Genomic DNA, 25,161 nt, shown 5'->3' with positions numbered 1-25,161 from the left:
GTTTGAAATAATAACCTGTAATACAAAAATTTATGACATAGCTCTTGAAAATGGTTTTTCTCCCTAAAATCTCTTAGGGTGTTCAAACTAAGCTAGTGTATATATATATGATTGTAAATGGGAAGTTTGTGTTGTAGAGTGTTGATCTGTTTGAAAGTTCACTTTATTTTTCCGATTCAATTCAGGAATTCAGCTGGTAATGCAGCAACAGTGGCTGCTAGTGTTCCACAGCATCAGATCCCTTTATATTCCATGGTTACTAAAATTCTATTTGTTGCTCAATTTCTGTTTGTAGCTCAATTTCTGTTTGTTGCTCAATTGCTGGCTTTGTTTGTAATTGTTGGGTGAAAGTTTAGTGTTTTGTGATTATTGGTTAATGTTTTGGTTTGGTGTTCTCTCTTTTCCATATTTCCCTTCTCTTGTATTTCTACATGTTGCTGAATTGGTAATCAATAAATTTGCCTTTTTGCTATAAATCGGGACTTTACTAGGATTTGTTAAATTTGTTGCTTGTTGCTGAATTTGTTGCTTCCCAGTCACAACATCAGAAGAGAAGCCGGTGAATAAGGTTTTAAACTGTGAAATCATGTGTTGTTGCTTGAATTTTAGTAGAAAGAGCAATGTAATGTATTCCTATTTATGATTCCATAAGACCAAGGTTAAATTAACAATTCAGGTGGAGTTGAGTTTTGTTTATGAGTAATTAAATGCACGAAACAAGAATAGGATTGCTAATTAAATTTGGAATTTCTGATTAGTGACTTGTTAAGGTGCTGTTGATGTTATGCTGCTGTTTTGTTATGGCATTGTTGTTGTTATGCTGCTGTTTTGTAATGGTTGTTGCTGAATGCTACTCTGTTTTCATTGTGTTGTAGTTGCTGGTTTTGCTTTGATTTGTAGTTGCTGGTTGTGTTGGTTTTGCTAGCTTTGTTTGTAATTGCTGGGTGAAGGTTTAGTGTTTTCTAATTGCTGGCTTTGTTTTCTAATTGTTGGCTTTAGCCGAAGAAATTGGAGGGGCTGGATGAAGAGACATTGATGCCTCAGAAGACACCACCACCATCAACATATTAATAAGATTATATGAATTTGATTGATGACATTTAATGTAGTTTTTTAAATTTGAAAACTATTTTAATATTTATGTTATACTATAATTAATTAATTATATTTTAGCATGTTTATTTATAATTTATTTATTATTTTATTTTAAAACGGTTTTTTCGGTTGAACTACCGGTTAGACCGGTTGGACCAGTAAACCAGTAAACCAGTAACTAGAGCAGTTTGATGACCGGTCCGGTTTCCGAACCTTGGCAAAATGAGGCTTAGGGAGTCATACTATTGAAATATCATATGTACTCCATAATGAAGATATAATTGTGACTTATCAGTTTAAAAATAGTTAATTAATTTTTAGTGTGACAAATTTCATTTAACTTTTTAACAAACACAATAAGGAAGGCAACAAAATTATTCTTATAGAGATAACTAACAATGCACGCATCTTTATTCCAGTGACTTATGAAATAATAGCATTACCACATCAAATTAAAGTTTCAACGTGTAATCAAATAATATAAACATCATCACAAAACTAATCCTTACAGGCTTACAGCATATATATATATATATTGGTGATTTCTTGGATATCCAACTAATTTGAGGGTATTACATATCTTTCTTACATGTTCTAATTAATTGGTGACAAGTGTATTCATTAATTTCAATCAGTAAATAAATTTTTAATTTTTAAAAATAAAAAATAATGAATTTAATACATATATTAAATACTTTATATATACATATCTTAATACATTGTATATACATTTAATTCTGGTTAAATCAAACCACCATATATGATAAATTTTAAATAAAATTATGGTGGTTTGATTTAACAAAGTTAAATATATGTACAATATAGTAAGATATGTATATATAAAGTATTTAATACATATATTAAATTTATTATTTTTTATTTTTAAAAATTAAAAATTTATTTGCTGATTGAAATTAATGAATACACTTGTCACTAATTAGTTGAAACATGTAAAAAGGGTAATACCTTTAAATTAGTTAGGTACAGAAGAAATTACCATATATTACATAGTAGGACACACACTCTTGATTAAAATTAAAGTTTCTGCAATTTTACAATAATCTAGCAAATAACACAACCATGATGATCTTCTTGTGCATGTCCAACATAGTTGTAATAACACTGATTATTATTATATAGTGGTGGCCCCATTTGATAGTAATAATAATTAAGAGGAGGATAGGCTTCATGGAATGTGATGATTGGATCTGAATTTGATGATGATGATTTAATATTTGTTAAAAATTCCATGCCATAATATGGTTTATCTTCTTTGGCAGGTCCAACAGAAACCATTTCAGCATTACACAATTTCCTAAGCTTCTCTACAACATCTACTGGATCCATCTCCCCAATTATAGCAAATTTCTTGTTTTCCATGTCCACAGATATTGATTCAACCCCTTCAAAATTAAATAACAAATATAATTTAATAATTGTACATATGATTGATAATTAGAGGTGTTAGCAAATTAAAGAGAGAAAATTAAGATCAATATAAATTATATATATACCTGAAAGGCTAGAGACTTTCTTCATAGCTTTTTGCTTGGTTCTATTATCATAAAAGTCCACCTTCAAAACTACTTTCTGAAACATACATTAACAAATTAAAGTACACGTTAGGACTTGTAGTACATACATTAACAAAGTAATTATTATATGGATAAAGTATATTTTTTGTCATTAAAGTTTGTAAAAATTTTTAAAAATATTCTTAAATTTTATGTTATTTTAATGGGTAAAGTATATTTTTTGTCTTTGAAGTTTGGCAAAAGTTTCAAAAATACCCTTAAGTTTTATTTTGTTTCAATTTTGTCCCAAAAATTTTCGATTTGCATCAAATATACTCCCGACAGCTAAATTTTCAAAAAAATTTAAGACTAATCTAACAATAATGCATGAAAATAATGCTTAATTTGCTTGTGTTGAGAGTTGTTCTTATGAAATTATTATTAAATTTGTCTTAAATTGTTTGAAAAATTAGCCGCCAAGGGTATATTTAATGCAAATCGAAAACTTTTGGGACAAAATTGAAACAAAATAAAACTTAGGGGTATTTTTGAAATTTTTGTCAAACTTCAGGGACAAAAAGTATACTTTACCCTATTTTAATTTTGTCCTTAAAATTTTCGATTTGTATCAAATATATCTTGATAGCTAAATTTTCAAAAAGTTTAGGACCAATCCAATAATAACGCATGACGATTATGTCTGACTTGTTTGTGTTAAAGATTATTCTTATGAAATTATTACTGAATTGGTTCTAAATTTTTTAAAAAATTAGTCATCAAAAGTATATTTCATGCGATTTAAACATTTCTAGAACAAATTAAAATTAAAATAAAATAAAACTTAGAACATTTTTAAAACTTTTAATAAATTTTAAAGATAAAAAATATACTTTAATTTTATTATATTAACCAGTGTAGAGTCTAATAATTCTTACCTTCATTGTTGATGAAATTTGTGAGAGCTGAGTAAATTTTTTTGGTCACAGTTGCAAATTGAAAGCTAAGGTAATTAAGTAGAATAGAGTTGTGATTAAGTAGGTGAAGGTGGTGATGATGTGTGTTGCTATGAAGCTAAGTTTGAGCAAGACACACTTATATAGAAGATATAATTGATGAGGATGATTCTAGCAAGCTGGTGAAGTGAAAATATATATTCAAGTCAAGTCAAGTCAAGTCAACCCCAAGTCAAGCCGAGTAGTATGTAAAGTAAAGTTATTAGAGCATTAATTAGATATTTAGTAGCTTAAACTCAAAATCATTGATTTAATTAAATAAAAAAATGACCATCATTGTATTCAATCATGTGTCTATCACTATTTACAACGCGGAAGCTGTGAGAATAGTACAAATTTTGCACCTTCATCTATCATCATCCTTCAAAGCAATTGCTTTAACAAAAGTGATACATGAAATAACATAAGCGTGTAATACACAAATACTTATTATTGAAGCCTTTTTCCCTCTTATCTTTTTCCCTTTTAAAAAGCAAAGAATTGTTACAATAGCTACCACTAGTTAGTTACACGGTAGAGGACAGATTAGTGAAAAGCATATATGTATATTTGTTGTATATATATATATGCCATTTGATATAATCTATATAATATGTAAGGTCCACATCGGTGGGAGAGAGAAACGAATCATGCCTTATAAAGATATAAATATCTTTTTCTAGTATGACGTATTTTGACGAGTGAGTGAGGGAGTTTCGGTCTGAGCTGTTACATAATATATTTATTGATCTTTAATCCTTTATTTTTACGAATTTTAAAGATGTTATTAGAAAAAATTTAGCATAACTTAGTCTATAAAAAAAATAAAGACAAATAAACTCATGTTTATCAATATGTTTTGCATAAACACACGCCAATTAGGAATGGCAAAATTTTCCGAGACGCGGGGATTCCTGTAGGGACTGTCTCGAATGGGAATCCGATTGTGGGGAATTTTTCTCGCAGAGATGGGGATGGGGGACAAAATTTCTCCGAAGCAGGCGCGGGGACCCGAGCGGGGATCCCCGCCCCGTCCCCGCTATTCTCCGAAATTAATGAATTCCTTAAATTATCCTTAATAGTTTATTTTTCATATATGTTTTTTAGTCATTTCTCACACACACATATATATAGAAACCCAAAACTCCTATTCTTTATTTGCATAATCATTCTTCAATTCAGAGATCTTAAGGCTGTCCATACTCCATCCAACCTCTATGCAGCCACCCCCTCGTCACCATTCTCACCGCATCGTCACACCTCACCGTGCTATCACCTTTACCGTGTCGTAATTTCTATTTGCGGCGTTCATTTTCGTAACTCTACCGTTGTGTCCATTCTCTTCTCTGTTTCCGCGTCTCCCACCTCGTCCACTGCTTTTTCCTTTGACTCGTCGTTGCGTCCCCCCATTGCGTTATTTCGAAAGAAGTCACCATCGTGTCATTTAGACTTTTTGTATAAAATCTTGCAGTTTTTGTATAAGATAGATACTTGCAGCTCTATTCATATGGAAATTAATAATTAGTTAGAACTATTATGTAGATGGAGAATGGGGTCCCCGCGGGAAATGGGGCCCGTGGGGAATGGAAATGGAGAGCAATATTCCCCCACGACAGAAAATGGGGCGGGGATGGGGAGCAAATCTGAGGGCGGGAATGGGGAGTAGGGAGGCATCCCCCGCCCCCGCCCTGCTCCATTGACATCCCTAACGCCAATCATAAATTGTTAGGTAGGAACTGTATATATAATACATTCATCTCTTAATAGTTGCAATTCATTCAACATATTAGAAATTTATGTTTACCAAAAAAACAAAGGAAACTTTGATCTGATGAAGAATGATGATTCAAACATTAATAGAAAGACCAAGTCGCATAAAAAGACTTTTTCAATAATGTGTATAATGTTTGTATCAAGCTTCAACGCGCAACGCTTTTGTGGACTCGTTGATTGTTGTTGCATGCACCCTTATCAAATCCTAATTAGCTTTATTTCTCCTTTCATGAAATTAAAGTTAATCGATCATATATTTGAGGAAAAAGGTGTAACAATGTTATTGTCTTTTTCTCCTTTAATCTTTTCTCATGACTCCATCAAAAGTGATGTTTTGTCAATGGGAATCCACCGTGTAATTTCGGATCAACAGAAACTAGCTAGAAAGTCATCGTGACCCTGGAGAGAGTAATGGCTTCAAATCCAATTTTGCGGCGAAGAATCACTTCTAGTAAAGTTCTTTGCAATTTCTCTATACTGTTTAGATATACTACTTCCTCTGTTTCTCAAATAATAGTAGTCTATTTTTGAAAATTTATGACAATTATTTCAGTACCCTTTTGAAATTGAGGAGTGATACACATATAAGTCATTTGGTTTACAAGTCATCGTACAAGGTGCGATAAACTTAACAAAAAACATGCTAACCCAGATGACCCATATACGATTTCCATGGCGTGCTCCTCCTTCTTCTTCTCCTCTTCCTTCTTCTTCTCCTTCTCCTTCTTCTTCTTCTTCTTCTCCTCTTCCTTCTTCTTCTCCTACTCTTCTTCTTCTTCTTCCATGAAAACGAACTTCTTGTCAAATTTGATCTCCTTTGTGCATTCTCTCTTTGTCTTTTCATTCATTGTTTTATCTGTGTTTATCACTGGTATTCTTGCTTCGTTTTTTTTTTTTCGATTTTCATGATTTCTGAAATCAAGCTTTGAAATCGTTTTGAAGATAATGAAACTTCAGAAATACACCCGAACAATTACATAAATACACCCAAAGAATTACAGAAATACACCCAAACAGTTACAGAAATTCACCCAAACGATTATAAAAATACACTCAAAGAATTACAGAAATACACCCAACGGATTACAAAAATACACCCAAAGAATTTAAGAAATACACCCAAAATTTGTTGAAGTACACCTTATGCAGAACTCTTTCTCTTTCTCCTCCTCATCTTCTGCTGCTTCTTCTTCTTCAAAAACGATTTCAGAGTTTGATGTCAAAAAACAATGGACATCGAGAATAACAAAAAAAGAAAACAGAGAAAAAAGCACGTAAATGAAGAAGGAGAAAGAGAAGGTAAGAAAAGAAAGAAAAGAAGAAGAAGAAGAAGAAGAAGAAGAAGAAGAAGAAGGAGAAAAAAAAAGAGGAGGTATGGAGAAAGAAAAAGAAGAAGAAATAAATAACTTGTATGACTTGTATGTGGAGAATTTTTCTTTGAGATTAAAGGTTTACATTCTCTCATGTATTATTATTATTATATAAATAATATGTCTGTTTTATACATTTTTTAATATATATAAAATAAATATACATTTATTAATGCAACATATAGTTAAAGTTTGGATAAATTTTGCAACACACATATCAAATAATACAAGGTGCACTCTAATATAATCAATAATTACGCAAGAATTTATCAAGTTTTATAGCTCAACGAGAAAAAAATATAATGATGCAATAAGTTAAGAATTTAATTTTGATGTACAATCAATATAAAATAATTTTATACATGTATTTAATTACGTAACGATAAATCATAAAAAATAACTATTTTTGATATAGATCACGTGAATAGTGGTCCAAAAGACAGATATCGTTGTATAACTGTGCAAAATATTTTATAACTCATAAAGTTAATTATTTAAAACTTAACTCCTTTATATTCCAACAAAATATGCAGAAAGATTTTTTTTTATGTATTACATACATGTATAATTAAGTTTATTATCTGATAATATATAAAAGATAGTAATTTATTCTTCGAAAATACTGGAATAATTTAATTTTGATTTGTAATGATATTTCTATTAAAAAATAGCATAATTAATTATCTTTTCTTAATTTATAGGTATCATATAACATGGTTAAAGTAAATGAATAAAATATATTAATAAAATAAAAAAATGTTTCTGTGAATTCTCTATGTTTAATTTCATCTCATCACAAGAGCACCTGGGACCTATATATGGTTTTTTAGTGAGGCTTATGTACTCTTGTGTGAAAAGTTTGCATAATATATATTACCTTAATATATAGAACAGCAGAGATAAATAATTAAATGTACAATCCTTGAGAAATTCGAAATCAAGCTAAGACTAAACTAAAAGTAATATCATTAAACTTCATATCATAGAAAAAATGATATAAACAATAGTTAAGCAATGAAGAGAGCTAACAATAGAATCATTTTTAAATTTCAACACTTCTATAGATTAAGAGTATATATATAATTAGTAATTTAATAATAAAAGTTGGATAGAAAAGTGAGAATGACATATATCGTGAAAAAGAAAAGGTTGAAGTTACATGCAAAAAGAAAGATGAGAGGACAGAGGAGTATATTAAACATATATAAAAAATGGTGGAAACTCAGGTGCAGTCGATTTCATGTGAAATTAATAGCTAAGAGCCGTTAGATGGTTTGACTGATTTAACTAAATTTTCATCTAACGGCTCTCAACTATCAACTTCACGTGAAGTCGACTGCACACCATAAAAAAATATATTAATAAAAGATGTTATAAAAAAAATTATAATCATTTTTTAACATTATATACTTTTTTTTTCACTTGAATATCTATCAGGTCAAAAATTTAACGAATAATTTCTCGAATATTGCAGAAATATAAAGTAGGCAACCATTTTAAATAAGCAAACTCTATTTATATCTTTTAAGGAGAATCCAACTCAAGAGAGAATGGAAACTCAGGTGCAGTCGACTTCACGTGAAGTTAATATTTGAAAACCATTAGATGATTTGACTGATTTGACTAAATTTTCATTTAACGACTCTCAGATATCAACTTCACGTGAAGTTGACTTCACTTGAGTTTTCATCCTAAAAATAATTAAAAGATACTTTCCCTGATTCCTTTATCTATTTGTGTTAATTTGTGTTGGTTCAACAGTGTGTACTAATCTTTCCCTTTAAACTTTTCAACACAAAGGTTAATAAAACGTGTATAATTAATTATAATCAATGATGAAGGAACTAAAAAGCCGAACCAAATAAGACTACTAACTATAACAGAGTATACGAGAAAAAAACTTGTGCGCCATAGAACTGAACAAAAACCTCTCAAAACTTCATTAGTTATTACTAATAACGAATAACATATAACAAATCAAAACTTGGCATAAAATTTTACATCCATGAATTGAAGTACCAACATATATACTTATCCAGCACACATTACATTCACTTATTCTCATTGATGAGAATTTCAATTTTCATGTGATTCTTCATCATAATCATTCCATAATAATAGTATTTAATCTAGCAGATCACACAGCCATTATTATATTCTTCTTCTCCACCACTTGTAGCATATTGGTATGGTTGATAATGATATTGTGTAGTTGCGGGTCTCATTTGGTAATAAAGTGGATAAGCTTCATATATTTTTGCAGCTTCTGGTTTCTTATTCTCTTCTGGCTTCTTAGCTTCTTCCTTCTTTTTCTCTTCTTTTGCTGGCCCAACTGATAATATTTCTGTGTGACACCATTTTCGTAATTTCCCTACTACATGTACCGGATCAATTTCACCAATTAAACTCATTTTCTTGTCCTTCATGTCCATAGATACTGATTCAACCCCTGCAAAAATAAAATAAATAATTACTACAAATTAATTAAATGTTATTTATTTATGTGCTGAATAAAATAAGGGATCCCGCTAGGGAGACAATAGAGTATTTGTACAATGTGTACAATGGCTATTGAGTTACAAAATGAACATCTCTCATACTATCTAGAATAATCATCCGAGTACTAGAGCGCTCTAATACCATGCATGAAACCACTCATCCCAAAAGCTTCAACTGATGGGAAAAAGTAACACTAATGATTATATCTTTAATACTCTCTAAACTTCCATTGTATACATTGTATAAATATTCCATTGGTTCCCCATACTTTTCCTAAAATAAGAGATGCGATGGTAGAATTATTTCAAGTACCTGAAATGCCAGAGACAGTTTTCATAGCTTTTTGCTTGGTTTTGTCATCGTGTAAATCCAACTTCAACACAACTTTCTGTTGAACAACACAGATCAATAAAAGATTTTATTAGGACTAATATTAACATATCATACATGAAACTAAATAATTAATAATAAACTAAATACTCATATTATATACTTTATTTAATGTATTATAAACTTCTAACTTACCTTCATTGTATGCAACTTGTGATCTCTAATCAAGTAGAGAGGCTAATAAGAAAGATTGAAGCTAAGTTGCAAAGGAATATATGTGTATTAGAATTGAAGTGAAGGTGGTGAATTAAAGCAAAGTGTGAGGGAGATTATATAGGAAGAAGAAGAGGGTAGAGAGAGAAGAGGGGTCAACTGAGTCAAGGGGAAAAGTAGTAGGAAATTGGTTTCGTGGATGGATCCCAAGAACTCAATAATGATGAGGATAGTCATAAGGAACTTTCTTAGATGCTTGCTTGGTTGGTATTCATTCATTCATTCTTAGCTGGCACTTGGTAGGTCCATTGATTGGTAAAAGACTGAAAGCTAAAAAGTAAAAAAACTATGATAGCTATAGTGGTTAAAAAGTGGTGTCTAATATTTTAAAAAAATATTAAAATTAATATTTAATTTAAAAATTATAAAAATAAATAATTTTAAAAAATTTAAAATTTATTACAAAAGATAAGTCTGATGAAATTTAGATACTATAAAATTTTATTTTTTATGGATTAGAAATTGTATTTGGCAAAAAAATTGACACAGAGAAATAAAAATTAAAAAATTAAAATTAAATTAAATTTGTATAATATATTTGGTATAATATATGCAGAATTAAATTATGTTTTAGTATTTTATTTAATTTAAGATAAGTACATTTATTTTATTTAAAAAAAATATTATTAAAATTTTAATTTTCGTCTTCATTCAATCTTTTATATTTTTATTTTTTAAAAATATTGAAAAAGGTGAAAAACTAAAATTTTGTATTTTGAGAATAAAATTATTATTAAATATAATTCTAAATCACAGTCTTATAATTCAAATTTCAATATCTAAAAATAAATACATAATGTTCTGTTTTTTTTTTTTATTCTGTTTTCCTTTTCAAAAATTTTAATTTGGAGATATGCTATTTGAACAATTTAAGGTGTGATTTGAGAGGAAAGAATATACAGATCCCAATAAATGAAACATTGAAAAATAAATAAATAAATAATAATGATATACAAATTTTAGAGAAAGCTGAGATATTTCATATGAAAAATATTTGATAACAAAAAAATATTAGTCAAAATCAGTCAGAACTTGCTTTATTTAGCATTCATTAATTGTAATGAATACTAAATAAAGTAATAAATGGTAAATAAGACAAGTTCTGTCTTTTTTTTTTTTTTTTTTGTCTCTCTAACATTGTCTATTTCATATTTGTGAATTTACTGAGTGATAATGTGTGTATTGAATTAATTACCTTTGATAAATGAGAATGCTGCCTTATATAGGAGGAAGCAGAGCGCCTTACACAATGATAAAATATTAGACTCTGAACAGATCACTAACTAAAAACAGTTATATTACTAACCAAACTTACTATAAATAGAAAGCTAAACTATCTATATAACTAACTGAACCCATATATCACTTATTCTATCAAGTTTCAAGGGTACTATTAACAGATAATTTCCCTTTTTCTTCCTAATATTATTAATAGAAGTAGATAGTGGTAACTGTATTTGCAATAGCAGCAATTTGAAAGAAATAAAATAAAAAAACCTCTATCAACCACTCGTTCAATTCCTCTGAAATAATTATACAAGAAAAATTATTAAGAGTCTTAATTTAAATTAAATTTGTATTTTTTTAAAAAATTTTAAAAATATATAAATTTATTTATTTAAAATTTTAAATATTAGGAAAATGAAATAAAACTCTGAATCATCATTCGTGAATGTCGGTTGCAATAGTCACTGAGAAATATTTTAGTATTGATTCCAAACTATATAGTAGCAGCAATATAAGACCATCTATATAACTGTTTTCCCATCGAGTTAATAACAACATTGCAATCAAGGAAATTACCTTTCACTCCATTGTTGACACACACTATGATGTGTTTGGTTTATGTTTTTAAAATTATGTTTTCTATTTTCAATTTTTATTTTTGTATTCACAAAATTCTAAAAAATATTAAAAATGAAAAATAAAAATACGAATCAAACGTACTCTTAGTGTCTCGTATTTTATTTGATCCATTTGTCTATGATATTACAGAACTTAGCAAATGACACATGAATTAGGATTTTCCTCCATACTTGAAACATAATAAGGTGCTCTGGCTTGATAATAATGAAGAGGATAGGTTTCAAAAACTTTGATAGCAGGTTCTTCTGATGATGCCTTCTTTTCTTCCTCTTTGGCTGGTCCAACAGAAACTATCTCTGTGTGACAACATTTTCGTAATTTCCCTGCTACATGGACTGGATCAATGTCCCCTGTTAATGTTAATTTCTTCTCTGCCATATCCATTGATACTGAAGCAACTCCTACAAATTGTAATAATAACAACTTAATATGTTAAAATAATTGAAATAAAGTAAAAATCAATTTGGCTGCGTTTGTTTACAGAGATAGGACACTGAGACAGGGACACAGAGACACAAAATCGTGTTTGATAGAGGAGATATGGACAGAAACAATGTGTCCAAAACATTGAATTAGTGTATTTTGTGTCAATCCTAACAGGAAGAACACGAAAACACTAACAAGACTTATTTTTTATTTTTTTATTATTTTTATTAATTTTTTATAATTATATTTTTTATCTCAATTTTTTTGAATGAATAAAAATGAAAATAAATTAGATTTTCATAATTTGTTCTAGTTTATCATCAAACAGAATATAAGAACACAAAATTTTATGTTTCCGTCTTCTTTTATATCTTGTTCTCAGTGTCTTATCCTGTCATATTCTCAAAAACAAACGCAGTCTTTATTCTTGAAGCTAGCTAGCTAATTTATGTATGCATGTCCATAAGTCAAATATATACATGATATTAATTAAGAGTTTAATTTTGATGTATTGATAATGTAAAAATTAAAATAGTTTACAAAGTTATTCAATTATATTTGTTCATTTGGATAATTATTCATGCAGTCAATGTAAAAAATTATTTTTGCTTGTATAGCATTACATAATTAGATCCACTTGTAAAACTGTTTCATATTAATAGTGTATTAATATTAAATATATTAATTAGTCAATAATAAGTTGAAATAATTATTGAATACCTTGGATGCCAGAGACTGCCTTCATAGCTTTTTGCTTGGCTTTGTCACCGTTTATGTCTAACTTGAACACTGCTTTCTGTTAATTAATAGAACAAATCAAATTAATAATAGCTCTTAGTTTGAAGCTTTCTATAAGCCAAAATAAATCTAAGCATGTTATTATCATATACAAAAAAAAAAAGTCCTGATGCATGGAAACAAAGCAAATTAATTAATTAATTCAGTTAAAGAGTATCCTTAGATTATTGATTGGTAAAAAAAAAAATTTTTTTTATTCAATTTTTTTTAGTATTCTTAACTTATAAAACACTTGTACAAAAGATCCTAATTAAAACTCAAGATGCACTGATTAGATGATGAAAAATGGGAGACACAACATGCTAGATTATATTGGTTAAAGATTGATGATGCATAATATAATTCTAACAAACCTTCATTACTATCTTGTGACGAGTTTGATGATTTGTAAGAGTTTAAAGCAAGATTATTGAAATGAAGTTTCAAAGGGTGAAATGAAGCTATATGCTAATTAATTAAGATGAGCTTGGAGAACTTGATGAAGTAACGGTCGTATTAGTGTATATTAGATATGAGATATGGTATGTTAATTCAGTTGAAGGGTGGTGAAGAACGAAACTCTTAAATAGTGTGAATTGCCCTATACTATAGGTAGTACAGCTATGTAGGATTATTAGGAAAGTGATGAGAAGCCAATGATGAAGGACTGAAGGAGTCAAGTCAACCCCCAAGTCAAGAGACAAACAATAATAAATTGATATTATTGTAGCCTCTTTATTAGTGTTTATACTACTATTTTTTCGTGGATGGATCCTTTCAGTTGGGAACTTTCTAGCTAGCTACCTGACTAGTAAGGGAAAGTATGAGGAGCCAATAGAATATTTGTAAAATGTGTACAATAGAGTTTTTAGATGAGTAGTATTATAATATGGCATTAGAGTTCTAGATTCGAAAGATCAAGAGTTCGATTCTCGGTGAAATTCAAAATCATTTTAAGCTTTTGGGAAGATGCTTATTATCTCTAGTACTCGGATTGTTATTTTAGATAGTATGGAGGATGTTCATTTTGTAATTCAATAGCCCATTGTACACATTGTACAAATAGTCCATTGTCTCCCTAGCGGAACTCGACTAATAATATACCTTAGGAAAATTATAAGTTATTCAGAAATATTTGATATAATAAAAATTAATAATTAAAATTACTAAAATATCAATATTTTTAAAATACTTATCTAATATCTTAATGACTTTGTTGCTTTTCATCACTATTGGCAAGAGTGTAATTACCAATTAAGTAGGTATAGGTAATTTAACAATAGAGAGTTTAGTTAGTATTTTTTTTTTAAATAGATATAATATTAATATTACTATTAGTAAAATATTTAAATTTGTTATTTTAATAAATAGACAGCAATGTATTAAAATTTTAAATTTTATATTTTTTAGATTTTTTTAATGGATGATTTTAATAATTTTAAGATACATGTTAACCAAATTTCTTAATAAATTTAATTGGTCTTATGGTCCAATCAAAGCTTAAATGTGATTATTGTATGTTTAACTAACAAAAATTTTGAGATCTCGTATTGTATATGCAACAATTTATTAGCCAACAATAAATTTTTAAATAAATTTTATATCTGCAACAGATTAATCATTATTCTATCAGACTAGAAAATACTATAAGCAACAAAAAAAACTAACAAAAACCTTGAGACTAATAATACTTAATAATACTCTTGAGTGATAAAGCATTTAATTATTTCCCTAGTTTGGCAAAAAGAAAATGATCATGAAAGCTTTACCACAACAATTCATGATTTGTCGCATGCAATCATGCATCATGCATCTTTGATCCAGTGAAAACTAGCTGACTCGGTCCATATTCAAAGCCCAATGGCATGCATGGGATACGGACATGGACTATAATTATAAAAAATATGACTAAGCAAGCACACACGTTTACTTTTTGTCAACACATTACTATTAAAAAAAATGAGTAATTTTATACTATTAGATATAATTTTATACTATTAAAAATACTAATAATAATTAATTGATGATTATAAATTACAAAATTTATTGACTTTGACACTCCTCTAATAAAATTACAACTATATTTACAAAGGAGACCACCACCTTAATAAAGACACTAAAAATATCTTTTTTTTTTAAGATGTTTACATATGTTATATTATTATTGGACATCTTTATTAAATCGGTTAATAATTTATTTTTTAATAAACCAGAAAAAAATTAATTTATTATAGCAACAATAATAAACTCAATTATCTGCATTATAATTAATTAATTATTAGAGCCGGTTTGATCCAATCGAATTACACAATCTAAATCGAATATCTTTAAAATTTTTTGATAAAAAAACAAATATATCCCTGATTTTTTATTTTACGGACATTTAAATTCCTAAAAATTTAAAAATACAATTAAATCTCTAAAAGAAGTTGGGTTTATTATTATTGTTATAAAAAAATTGGTTTTATTCTAATTTGTTAAAAAATTTAAAAATAACAGATTCATTAATACGTCCAATAATAATGCAATACGTAAACATTTTAAAAAAAAAACGTTTTACGCATCTTTACGGAAATATCCCATTTACAAAACAGCACAGGATGGAAATGCATTCATTAAAATCGCATATGTTTTGAAGGTACATTTGTCCCATTAATTGACAATTACCTTTATTGTCATTCTATTATGGAGCTAAATTTGTTGAATTCGTTGAGCAGTGAAAGTACCATTTAATTTATTTTTGTCCACATTAGTCAGTCAATCATACTATCATAGATTCATTAACATTACTAATTACAATATGTTATTTTATTTTATTTATTAAGACCCTGTTGTTCTTGAAAATAAAATAAAATTGAAAGTTTGAAACAAAGACTAGCGCAAGTCAAGGAAACACAAAGCCCACATCATGCATAGGATGGTTTCAAGGTCAAATTTTTATTTGGGGCCTAAGATTTCTAGAGATGATTACGACTTCAGAGTTTAGACCCCAAAAGCAAAACATATCTACACGTACAAAATAAAAATTAAGTATCTGACAAAAAGAAAAGAAAAGAAGAGTGTATAAATATCTAGTGAAGACATGTCCAAAAAAAAAAAAAAACACCTAGTGAAGGGATTATGGCCTGCTTAATAAAGCCTTTTTGAGCTTTTCTTGGGAAGTGTTTGTATTTGTACTCATACTAGTGTTAAACCCGTGCGATGCACGGGCTTATATTTAAATTTGATAAGTTAAATTAAAATAATATTTTATAACTATATATTTTTTAAATTTAGTATAACACTATCATCGTCGTTATATAATAAACGTGTTAAATATGTTGTTTTATCTTTATTCAAAGTAAAATATAAATAGAAGAGTTTGAAATTTATAATATTCTTGAACCATAAGGAGGAAGACATAAAAAAATAAGAACATATATAACGGTAATAATAGCATGTTAATTTTACCCTAAATTTTATATCAAAAAGCTAATAAAAATTTATCTACAACCTAGTATCTTACTAACTTCATTAGAAAAGCAATTGGCATAGGATGTTGTGCTCCTTGTTACACATTTCATTTCAAATTTGAAAAAAGAGTTATAGATAAATTAGTTATAGGGTTAAGTACTGTTTTCATCCCTAAGGTCTGGGGCGAAAATCAAATTCGTCCCCGACCTTTTTTTTTATTAAAATCATCCCCAACGTTACAAAACGTTATAAAATCGTCATTTACTACTTTAATTTTATTATCTTGACCAAATTACCCTTTATAATTAATAAAATAATATTAAAAAAACAAAAACAAAAAACCCTCCCCCCACCCCACTCCCACCCCATCCCCATTTCCATCCCCATCCCCATCACCGATATTTCTTCCTTTCCCATCCCCTTCCTTCTGCTTTTTTTGGATTCCCCCTTCCTCCCCCTCTCCCACCTAAAAAACTCCAATTCTTCTTCTCTTCTTCAACAACAGCAACGACTAAATCTAACAACAACAATTCTTCTTCTCTTCTTCACCAGCAATAACAACAAATCCAGCAAATTCAACAATAACAAATTTAGCTTCCTTCTGCTCTTTTCGGACTCTCCCTTCCTCCCCCTCCCCCTCTCCCACCCAAAAAACTCCAATTCTTCTTCTCTCCTTTAGCAACAGCAACAACTAAATCTAGCAACAACAATTATTCTTCTCTTCTTCACCAGCAACAACAACAAATCCAGCAAATTCAACAATAACAAATTCAGCAGCAACAACAACCACAAAATAAATCACTAAAATTTATATTTGACAACAATTCAACAATCATCAATTGCACTTCAAATCCAAAATCAGCAACCATAGAAATTAAAAAGAATAAAAAAATGTTTATGTTCTTCAAAAAAAAAGGAAGAACGAAGAAAAGGAGGAACGAAGATGAATCCAAAACCCCCTAAAATAGCCAAACACCACCAACCCATGCTCTCTCTACTAATGGAGAACATGCATTACGTCTTCCGAGACTTCACCAACACTCTCCAATCCTACGACTCTGAGCTCTGAACCGATCTTGGAAAGGACTTCCAAGTCGATAAGATCATCAACTTCTCTTCTCCACTTCTTCGTCGTTCACGCCTTGCAAGCCAATCGCAGGGACAGAGTCACCGACTTCTTCACTGTCCATGGCAGTGACCTCTTGCAACGCTCATAGGATTGGATTCGCTGGTTTGGTGCATTTTGCTGTCGATGGAGACGGCGATGTGGGACTGGGCGGCGAGGTTGTGGACCTCATCGGGGAGAAGAAGGTAGAAAAGAAGACGGGGGCGGAGATGGTACGGTGGCGGAAAGAGAGAGAAGAAGAATTGAGGTTGTGGTTGGGAGGGGGTTTCGAAAAAATGGGTAGGAAGAAGGGTAAGAAGAAGGGGATGAGGGGCTGAGAGGGAAGAAACTGAAGAGATGCAGGATTTGGGTTCGGGTTGGGGGGTGGGGAGGGGGGGAGGGTGTTGTTTTGTTTTTTTTTAATATTATTTTTATTAATTATAAAGGGTAATTTTGTCAAAATAATAAAATTGAAGTAGTAAAGGACGATTTTATAACGTTTTGCAACGTTGGGGATGATTTTAATAACAAAAAAAGGTCGGGGACGAATTTGATTTTCGCCCCAGACCTTAGGGACGAAAACAGTACTTAACCCTTAGTTATATCTATAGTAAATATTTGTACAAAAGTGTAAATCATAACATGCTATTAAAATGAAAATAATATTATTCTTACATAAATATTATTAAAAACCTCTTTGAACACAACATTTGTTGTTGATGACTTTGGATTACCGTCTTCGTCTAGAATTAAAACCCTGAGGCCACTGCGACTCTTAACTCTTGACAAAGCAACATAAAGTTGTCCATGGGTGAACACTAATTTTGGCAAATAAAGCTGTACATGTGATAATGATTGACCCTGACTCATGTTAATGGTCATTGCAAAGCATACTGTTAATGAAAATTGTCTACCAAATGAGAGAAAGGGTCATCAGTAGTTGTAATCAATAGATCATCTGAAATTTCAACTTCTGATTCAACACCAACAACAGAACCAATATTTCTATTTCCAACATCAAGTATCCAATTAGCAAATCTCTTCATTTCACCTTCATCTTGATCCGAAGAAGACATTATAAGCCTCATATTCGTATGCAGTTTCAGAACCTTACAAAATGACCACAGATGGGATGAGTTAATAGCGGATGCCAATATATCGTGTCTACTTCCTTTCGGAATCACCGGAAGTATCTGTCTGAAATCACCTCCTAGAACAACAACCTTACCACCAAATGGTTTATGTGTCTTATGTTGATCGGTAACTGACATAAGATCCCTAAGCGTCCGATCAAGTGCTTCAAAACGGCAGTTGTACCTTCCCTCGCATACAACATATTGAGAACTCAAAATTGGATCATGTTTTGGACTTCTCTGATCTCTCCTCATACCACATCATGGCGTCGCAATGCCGACAAAAAAATTCTGGGTCACCAATATCTATCACATCTAATAATCACCAAGATAATAAATTGTTTCAGTTATATCTGCAACAAATACTTTATATAAAAATATACCTTTCTTTCACCATGTTAAGTATAAAAATAATATTTATAAAAGATTACCGAAGAATGCAATTTATGGATTAAAAAGATGAGATCATATAATACAATTTCATTGTGCCAACCTCAAGATTTAAGTTTTACATACACGTTAATTAAATAATAAGAATTACAATAAATCAATGTTCAAATACAAAAATTATAATATATAACCATATCTTAGTTTGAATTTTAAAACTTGAACACTAAACGATAATTTTTTGTTTATAAAAAGCATAATAATAGTAAATAATAAAGTACTAATATTGCTACTTCTTAAATTACCTGTATTCTCAGCAACATCGAATATGGCCGGGTATTCAATTTGCATAGATCATCTAATATAATCGTGTTTTTAGTAATATCCTCAACTTCTTCAAAAATTTTTGAAAGATTTATAGTCAATTCCTTCAAGAATGTTTTTCTTTGTATCAGGTGTCTTTCTTTTTCAGCTATGCACACTTCTTCTAAGTTTTTAGTATCTAAATTTGAATTAGATGTACTTGCTCCTGTAATCATTAGAGATAATACATCAAGTACTTTATATTATAAAAAAAGAAAAATGAATATATGTTAAATGTTTGAATCAGCTGAATTATGAATATATATTATGAAGGTAGTATTAAAGATAAAAGAAGTAAAATTTTAGTTTTGTGATAATTACAATCTATCATGCTTATCTTACCAAGTCTCTTTTGAAGTAGCATAGTCTTCCTATTCAGTCTTGCATTCCTTTGCAATCTAATTCGATTTGTGTACTCCCATGAATCTATAATAATTATTTTGCATATACCAAAGTGCATGTTCCAAAAAAAATCATTCAAAAATAAATCTGTATTAATGCTATTTGAAATGTTCGACAACACCGATTGAGAATGCACACCATTGAAACTATCACTCGAATTTCCTGTAATTTTTTCATAAATAAATTTAGTAACATATTACGAAGACAATGTAAATTAATAATTTATTACTTGTCAATAGCTAAATAATATATAGAAAATATTATATTTTATGGGCTTTTATTCGGCCAAAATACTCATGACATGTTAGTTATTTTGTATACACAATAAAAACTAAATATATAGAACTGACATACTTAAAAATACCAAATAAAAAAATATATTATTCTAACTTAAAAACAAAAATGATAAAATAATTAATTTATTTTCTTATATAAAATATACCTTGAATTGTGCTTCGCTTTGTATTTTCTTTGTCTTTTAATATCAATTTTCTCTTCAATATAATCTTGCTTTCCTTTGGACTTCTTGCATCTTTCAATATATACCTAAAAATATTAAATAAATAAATTTTTTAACCAATTAAAAATATATATACATTATACATAATACATTTTTATTATCAAATTTTTTATATTATTAAAAAAATAAAGTAGTAAACATATGACGGCGTTTATTTTTGGTATACATGTTCATCAAAATATAGATACAGGAGTACACAGGAGTACATGTATGGTGTTTGTTTACTGAGATAAAAATGATGGAAGGTATAGTCATACACAAACACCCATTAAAAACATGTATTTTGTATCTCTCTAAAATGTTGAAACACTAATTTTTAATTTGAGACACTAATTTTTTTACAATTTTTTCTCATGTCTAACTTACCAAATAGAATATGTAAAATCGCACAGGTTTTATTTTCAATGGCCGCTTTAATTTCTTTTTTATTCTCATTTATTTAGTTACGTAAACATATTTTACAGAAAATAATATATATTTTTTTACAAAAGTATCTTTTTTCAAATAAATATAAGTTTAATCTCAGATCAATAAATTCAACTTATAGTTAAAATCTTTTTTTTTTATTTCCTTAAATAAAGAGATTGAAAATGAATAACTTATAAGTAAAAAGAGAGAAAAAGATGAAAGTACTTCTATTGTTGTGCTGAGATAATCTAAAAAATAACAATGTAAACGAAGTAAATAGAAAAAAAATTATAAATGTGACAAATAAAAAAATTTAAATTTAAAAATCAAAACGGTTAAGAAACCACTTAATTAGGAATTAGTATAAGAATTTTAAATTTTAAATTTTTAAATAGAGTCTTCTAATTAGCTAGTGTAAATTTAAAATTTTTAAATAAACTTCTTTAATTAAACGTTTGTTATTCATTAAGAATATAGGAATTTGTTAATTTAAAAATAATTTTTATTAGTTTCGTTATAAATAGTATCAATCCTATTATTTATCGATAAAAATAAATAAAATTAAATACAATCTAAAAATTAATAATTTTATAAATTACGTAAATTTAGAAAAAATACTTAAAAAGAGAGAAAAAGATGAAAGTACTTCTACAATCTAAAAGATAATAATAAAAATTTATAAATGTGGCAAGTAAAAAAATTTAAATTTAAAAATCGAAATGGTTAAAAACTTAATTAGAAATTAGTATTAGAAATTTACGTAGGTCTGATTGTAGGTCTGATTGTAGGTCTGATTTCTGCGATTTTGTGAATACCAGCCATTGGAATAAGTAGAGAAATTTTAGATTTTGGATGTATATAAAGAAAGAGTTTGATGTACTTTGAATTGTGGTGCTACACATATCTCATAACTTATACTTTTATAGTTGAGTCATAACTAAAATTTTTTAAATTTGATTGACTTTAATTTAAATTTAAATTAAATTTGTAGATAAAGTAAATAAATATATTAACAATTTTTAAAATTCTAAATTAACGTAAATATATTTAAATTTAGATATGTAGCTGCAATTTTTGAAAAAAATCTACAAAAATTTAAAAAATAGTGCTAAAAAGAATCAACAAATTTTTAAAAAAGTGTTAAAATTTTAAAAATAATAACCTAAGTAAAACAATTTAAAATTTTAAAAATAACAACCTAAATAAAATAATTTAAAAATTATAAAATAACAACCTAAATATAACAATCCAAATAAATAATTTAAAATTTGAAAATAACAACCTAAGCAAACAATAATTTATAATTTATAAATATATATCTAAAAATTTATAGTGACGACACCTAAGCAAATAAACTCTTATACTCAACGTATGAGCGCCACGTCAGCATATGAGCTCCCCATTTGTATTACTACTAGTGTTAAACCCGTGCGATGCACGGGCTTATATTTAAATTTGATAAGTTAAATTAAAAATAATATTTTATAACCATATATTTTTTAAATTTAGTATAACACTATCATCGTCGTTATATAATAAACGTGTTAAATATGTTGTTTTATCTTTATTCAAAGTAAAATATAAATAGAAGTTTTACATTGTGCCAACCTCAATATTTAACTTTTACATTCACATTAATCAAACAATAAGAATTACAATAAATCAATGTTCAAATACAAAAATTATAATATATAACCATATCTTAGTTTGAATTTTAAAACTTGAACACTAAACGATAATTTTTTGTTTATAAAAAGCATAACAATAGTAAATAATAAAGTGCTGATATTGCTACTTCTTAAATTACCTGTATTCTCAGCAACATCGAATATGACTGGGTATTCAATTTGCACAGAATCATCTAATATAGTCGTATTTTCAGTAATATCCTCAATTTCTTCAAAAATTTTTGAAAGATTTATAGTCAATTCCTTCAAGAATGTTTTTCTTTGTATCAGGTGTCTTTCTTTTTCAGCTATGCACATTTCTTCTAATTCTTTAGTATCTAAATTTGAATTAGATGTACTTGCTCCTGTAATCATTAGAGATAATACATCAAGTACTTTATATTATAAAAAAAGAAAAATGAATATATGTTAAATGTTTGAATAAGATGAATTATGAATATATATTATGAAGATAGTATTAAAGATAAAAGAAGTAAAATTTTAACTTTGTGATAATTACAAGATGCTTATCTTACCATGTCTCTTTTGAAGTAGCATAGTCTTTCTATTCAGTCTTACATCCCTTTGCAATCTAATTCGATTTGTGTACTCCAATGAATCTATAATAATTATTTAACATATACCAAAGATTGTTTTTAATAGATCAATTGAAAAGTTAAATATTTGGTCTTTAAGTAATAAAAGCATATTAACATACGCTGGCTTTGTAACTGGTCGATATTGTTTGATGTTTGTTGAAGATGTTGTTGACTTGTCTAATGACATGGGCTATCATATGCTTCACGTGTGATACCCGAATTACTAATATCACTAATATTGGAACATCGTTCTTTTTCATCTACAGAGTGTAGATTAGTAGTTGGAGTCCTTGATCGATATGGTGTTGGGTTATTACCTAATAAGATAACTCGAGATATTAGTTTTGAACATATTTTCTGTTAAAGTTTATAATTGAATAAATAGTAGGAAAATCAAAATACATAAAGTGCATGTACATTTACATAAGCAAGTTCCAAAAAAAATCATCCAAAAATAAATCTGTATTAATGCTATTTGTAATGTTCGACAACACCGATTGAAAATGCACACCATTGGAACTATCACTCGAATTTTCTATAACTTTTTCATAAACAAATTTAGTAATATATTACGAAGACAATGTAAATTAATAATTTATTACTTGTCAATAGCTAAATAATATATAGAAAATATTGTATTTTATGAGCTTTCATTCGGCCAAAATACTCATGACATGTTAGTTATTTTGTATACCCAATAAAAATTAAATATATAGAACTGACATACTTAAAAATACCAAATAAAAAAATATATTATTCTAACCTAAAAACAAAAATGATAAAATAATTAATTTATTTTTTTATATGAAGTCTACCTTAAATTGTGTTTCGCTTTGTATTTTCTTTGTCTTTTAATATCAATTTTTTCTTCAATATAATCTTGCTTCTCTTTAGACTTCTTGCATCTTTCAATATATACCTAAAAATATTAAATAAATAATTTTTTTAACCAATTAAAAATATATATACATTATACATAATACATTTTTATTATCAAATTTTTTATATTATTAAAAAAAAATAAAGTAGTACACATATGACAGCATTTATTTTTGGTATACATTTCCATCAAAATATAGACACAGGAGTACATGTATGGTGTTTGTTTACGGAAACAAAAATGATGAAAGACATAGTCATACACAAACACCCGTTAAAAACATGTATTTTGTGTCTCTCTAAAATGCTGAAACACTAATTTTTAACTTGAGACACTAATTTTTTACAATTTTTCTCATGTCTAACTTACCAAATAGAATATGAAATTAGTGTCTTCTTATGTCTATGTAAAATCGCATTTATTCTCATTTATTCTCATTTATTTAGTTACGTAAAATATATTTTACGAAAAATAATATATATTTTTTTATAAAAGTATCTTTTTTCAAATAAATATAAGTTTAATCTCACTATCAATAAATTCAACTTATAGTTAAAATTTTTTTTTCATTTGCTTAAATAAAGAGATTGAAAATGAATAACTAAGAGAGAAAAAGATGAAAGTACCTCTATTGTTGTGCTGAGATAATATAAAAAATAACAATGTAAACGAAGTAAATAGAAAAAAATTATAAATGTGACAAATAAAAAAATTTAAATTTAAAAATCAAAACGGTTAAGAAGCTACTTAATTAGGAATTAGTATTAGAATTTTAAATTTCAAATTTTTAAATAGAGTTTCCAAATTAGCTAGTGCAAATTTAAAATTTTTAAATAAACTTTTTTAAGAATATAGGAATTTGTTAATTTAAAAATAATTTTTATTAGTTCCGTCATAAATAGTATCAATCCTATTATTTATCGATAAAAATAAATAAAATTAAATACAATCTAAAAATTAATAACCTTATAAATTACGTAAATTTAGAAAAAAATACTTAAAAAAAGAGAAAAAGATGAAAGTACTTCTACAATCTAAAAGATAATAATAAAAATTTATAAATGTGTCAAGTAAAAAAATTTAAATTTAAAAATTGAAATGGTTAAAAACTTAATTAGAAATTAGTATTAGAAATTCAAATTTAAAATTTTTAAATAGAATTTTTTAATTAGCTAGTATAAATTTTAAATTTTTAAATAAAATTTTCTAATCAAACGTCTGTTGTCCATTAGGAATATAGAAATTTGTTAATTTAAAAATAATTTTTTTTAGTTTCATCATAAATAGTATTAACTTTATTATACTTTTTCTAAAATTTAAACAGTATTA

General features: G+C 27.7%; 4 protein-coding genes across 4 annotated transcripts; all 4 read right to left on the bottom strand.

Annotated features, from left to right (window-relative positions):
- Positions 1-2,014: 2,014 nt before the first annotated feature.
- Positions 2,015-3,729, bottom strand: LOC107644888 (heavy metal-associated isoprenylated plant protein 12-like). The gene is made up of 3 exons (XM_021103263.2): positions 3,545-3,729; positions 2,610-2,685; positions 2,015-2,498 (listed from the first exon to the last, which is right to left on the bottom strand). Exons 1-3 carry the CDS (start codon positions 3,548-3,550, stop codon positions 2,158-2,160), a joined length of 423 nt encoding a protein of 140 aa, XP_020958922.1. The 5' UTR covers positions 3,551-3,729; the 3' UTR covers positions 2,015-2,157.
- Positions 3,730-8,661: 4,932 nt separating this feature from the next.
- On the bottom strand, positions 8,662-10,023 carry LOC107644887 (heavy metal-associated isoprenylated plant protein 39). Its single transcript, XM_016348837.3, has 3 exons — positions 9,769-10,023; positions 9,556-9,631; positions 8,662-9,193 (listed from the first exon to the last, which is right to left on the bottom strand). The coding sequence occupies exons 1-3, from the start codon at positions 9,772-9,774 to the stop codon at positions 8,874-8,876; spliced, it is 402 nt and encodes a 133-aa protein (XP_016204323.1). The 5' UTR covers positions 9,775-10,023; the 3' UTR covers positions 8,662-8,873.
- Positions 10,024-11,773: 1,750 nt separating this feature from the next.
- Positions 11,774-13,523, bottom strand: LOC107642227 (heavy metal-associated isoprenylated plant protein 39). Its single transcript, XM_016345521.3, has 3 exons — positions 13,290-13,523; positions 12,859-12,934; positions 11,774-12,113 (listed from the first exon to the last, which is right to left on the bottom strand). The coding sequence occupies exons 1-3, from the start codon at positions 13,293-13,295 to the stop codon at positions 11,845-11,847; spliced, it is 351 nt and encodes a 116-aa protein (XP_016201007.1). The 5' UTR covers positions 13,296-13,523; the 3' UTR covers positions 11,774-11,844.
- Positions 13,524-18,369: 4,846 nt separating this feature from the next.
- Positions 18,370-18,861, bottom strand: LOC107641539 (uncharacterized). The gene has a single exon (XM_016345024.1). It carries the CDS (start codon positions 18,859-18,861, stop codon positions 18,370-18,372), a length of 492 nt encoding a protein of 163 aa, XP_016200510.1.
- Between the last annotated feature and the right edge of the window lie 6,300 nt (positions 18,862-25,161).

This window comes from Arachis ipaensis, chromosome B5 (genome assembly GCF_059453495.1).
Source record: "Arachis ipaensis isolate K30076 ecotype BB chromosome B5, ASM5945349v1, whole genome shotgun sequence".
NCBI lineage: Eukaryota > Viridiplantae > Streptophyta > Magnoliopsida > Fabales > Fabaceae > Arachis > Arachis ipaensis.
This window is presented reverse-complemented; position numbering and strand designations above follow the sequence as displayed.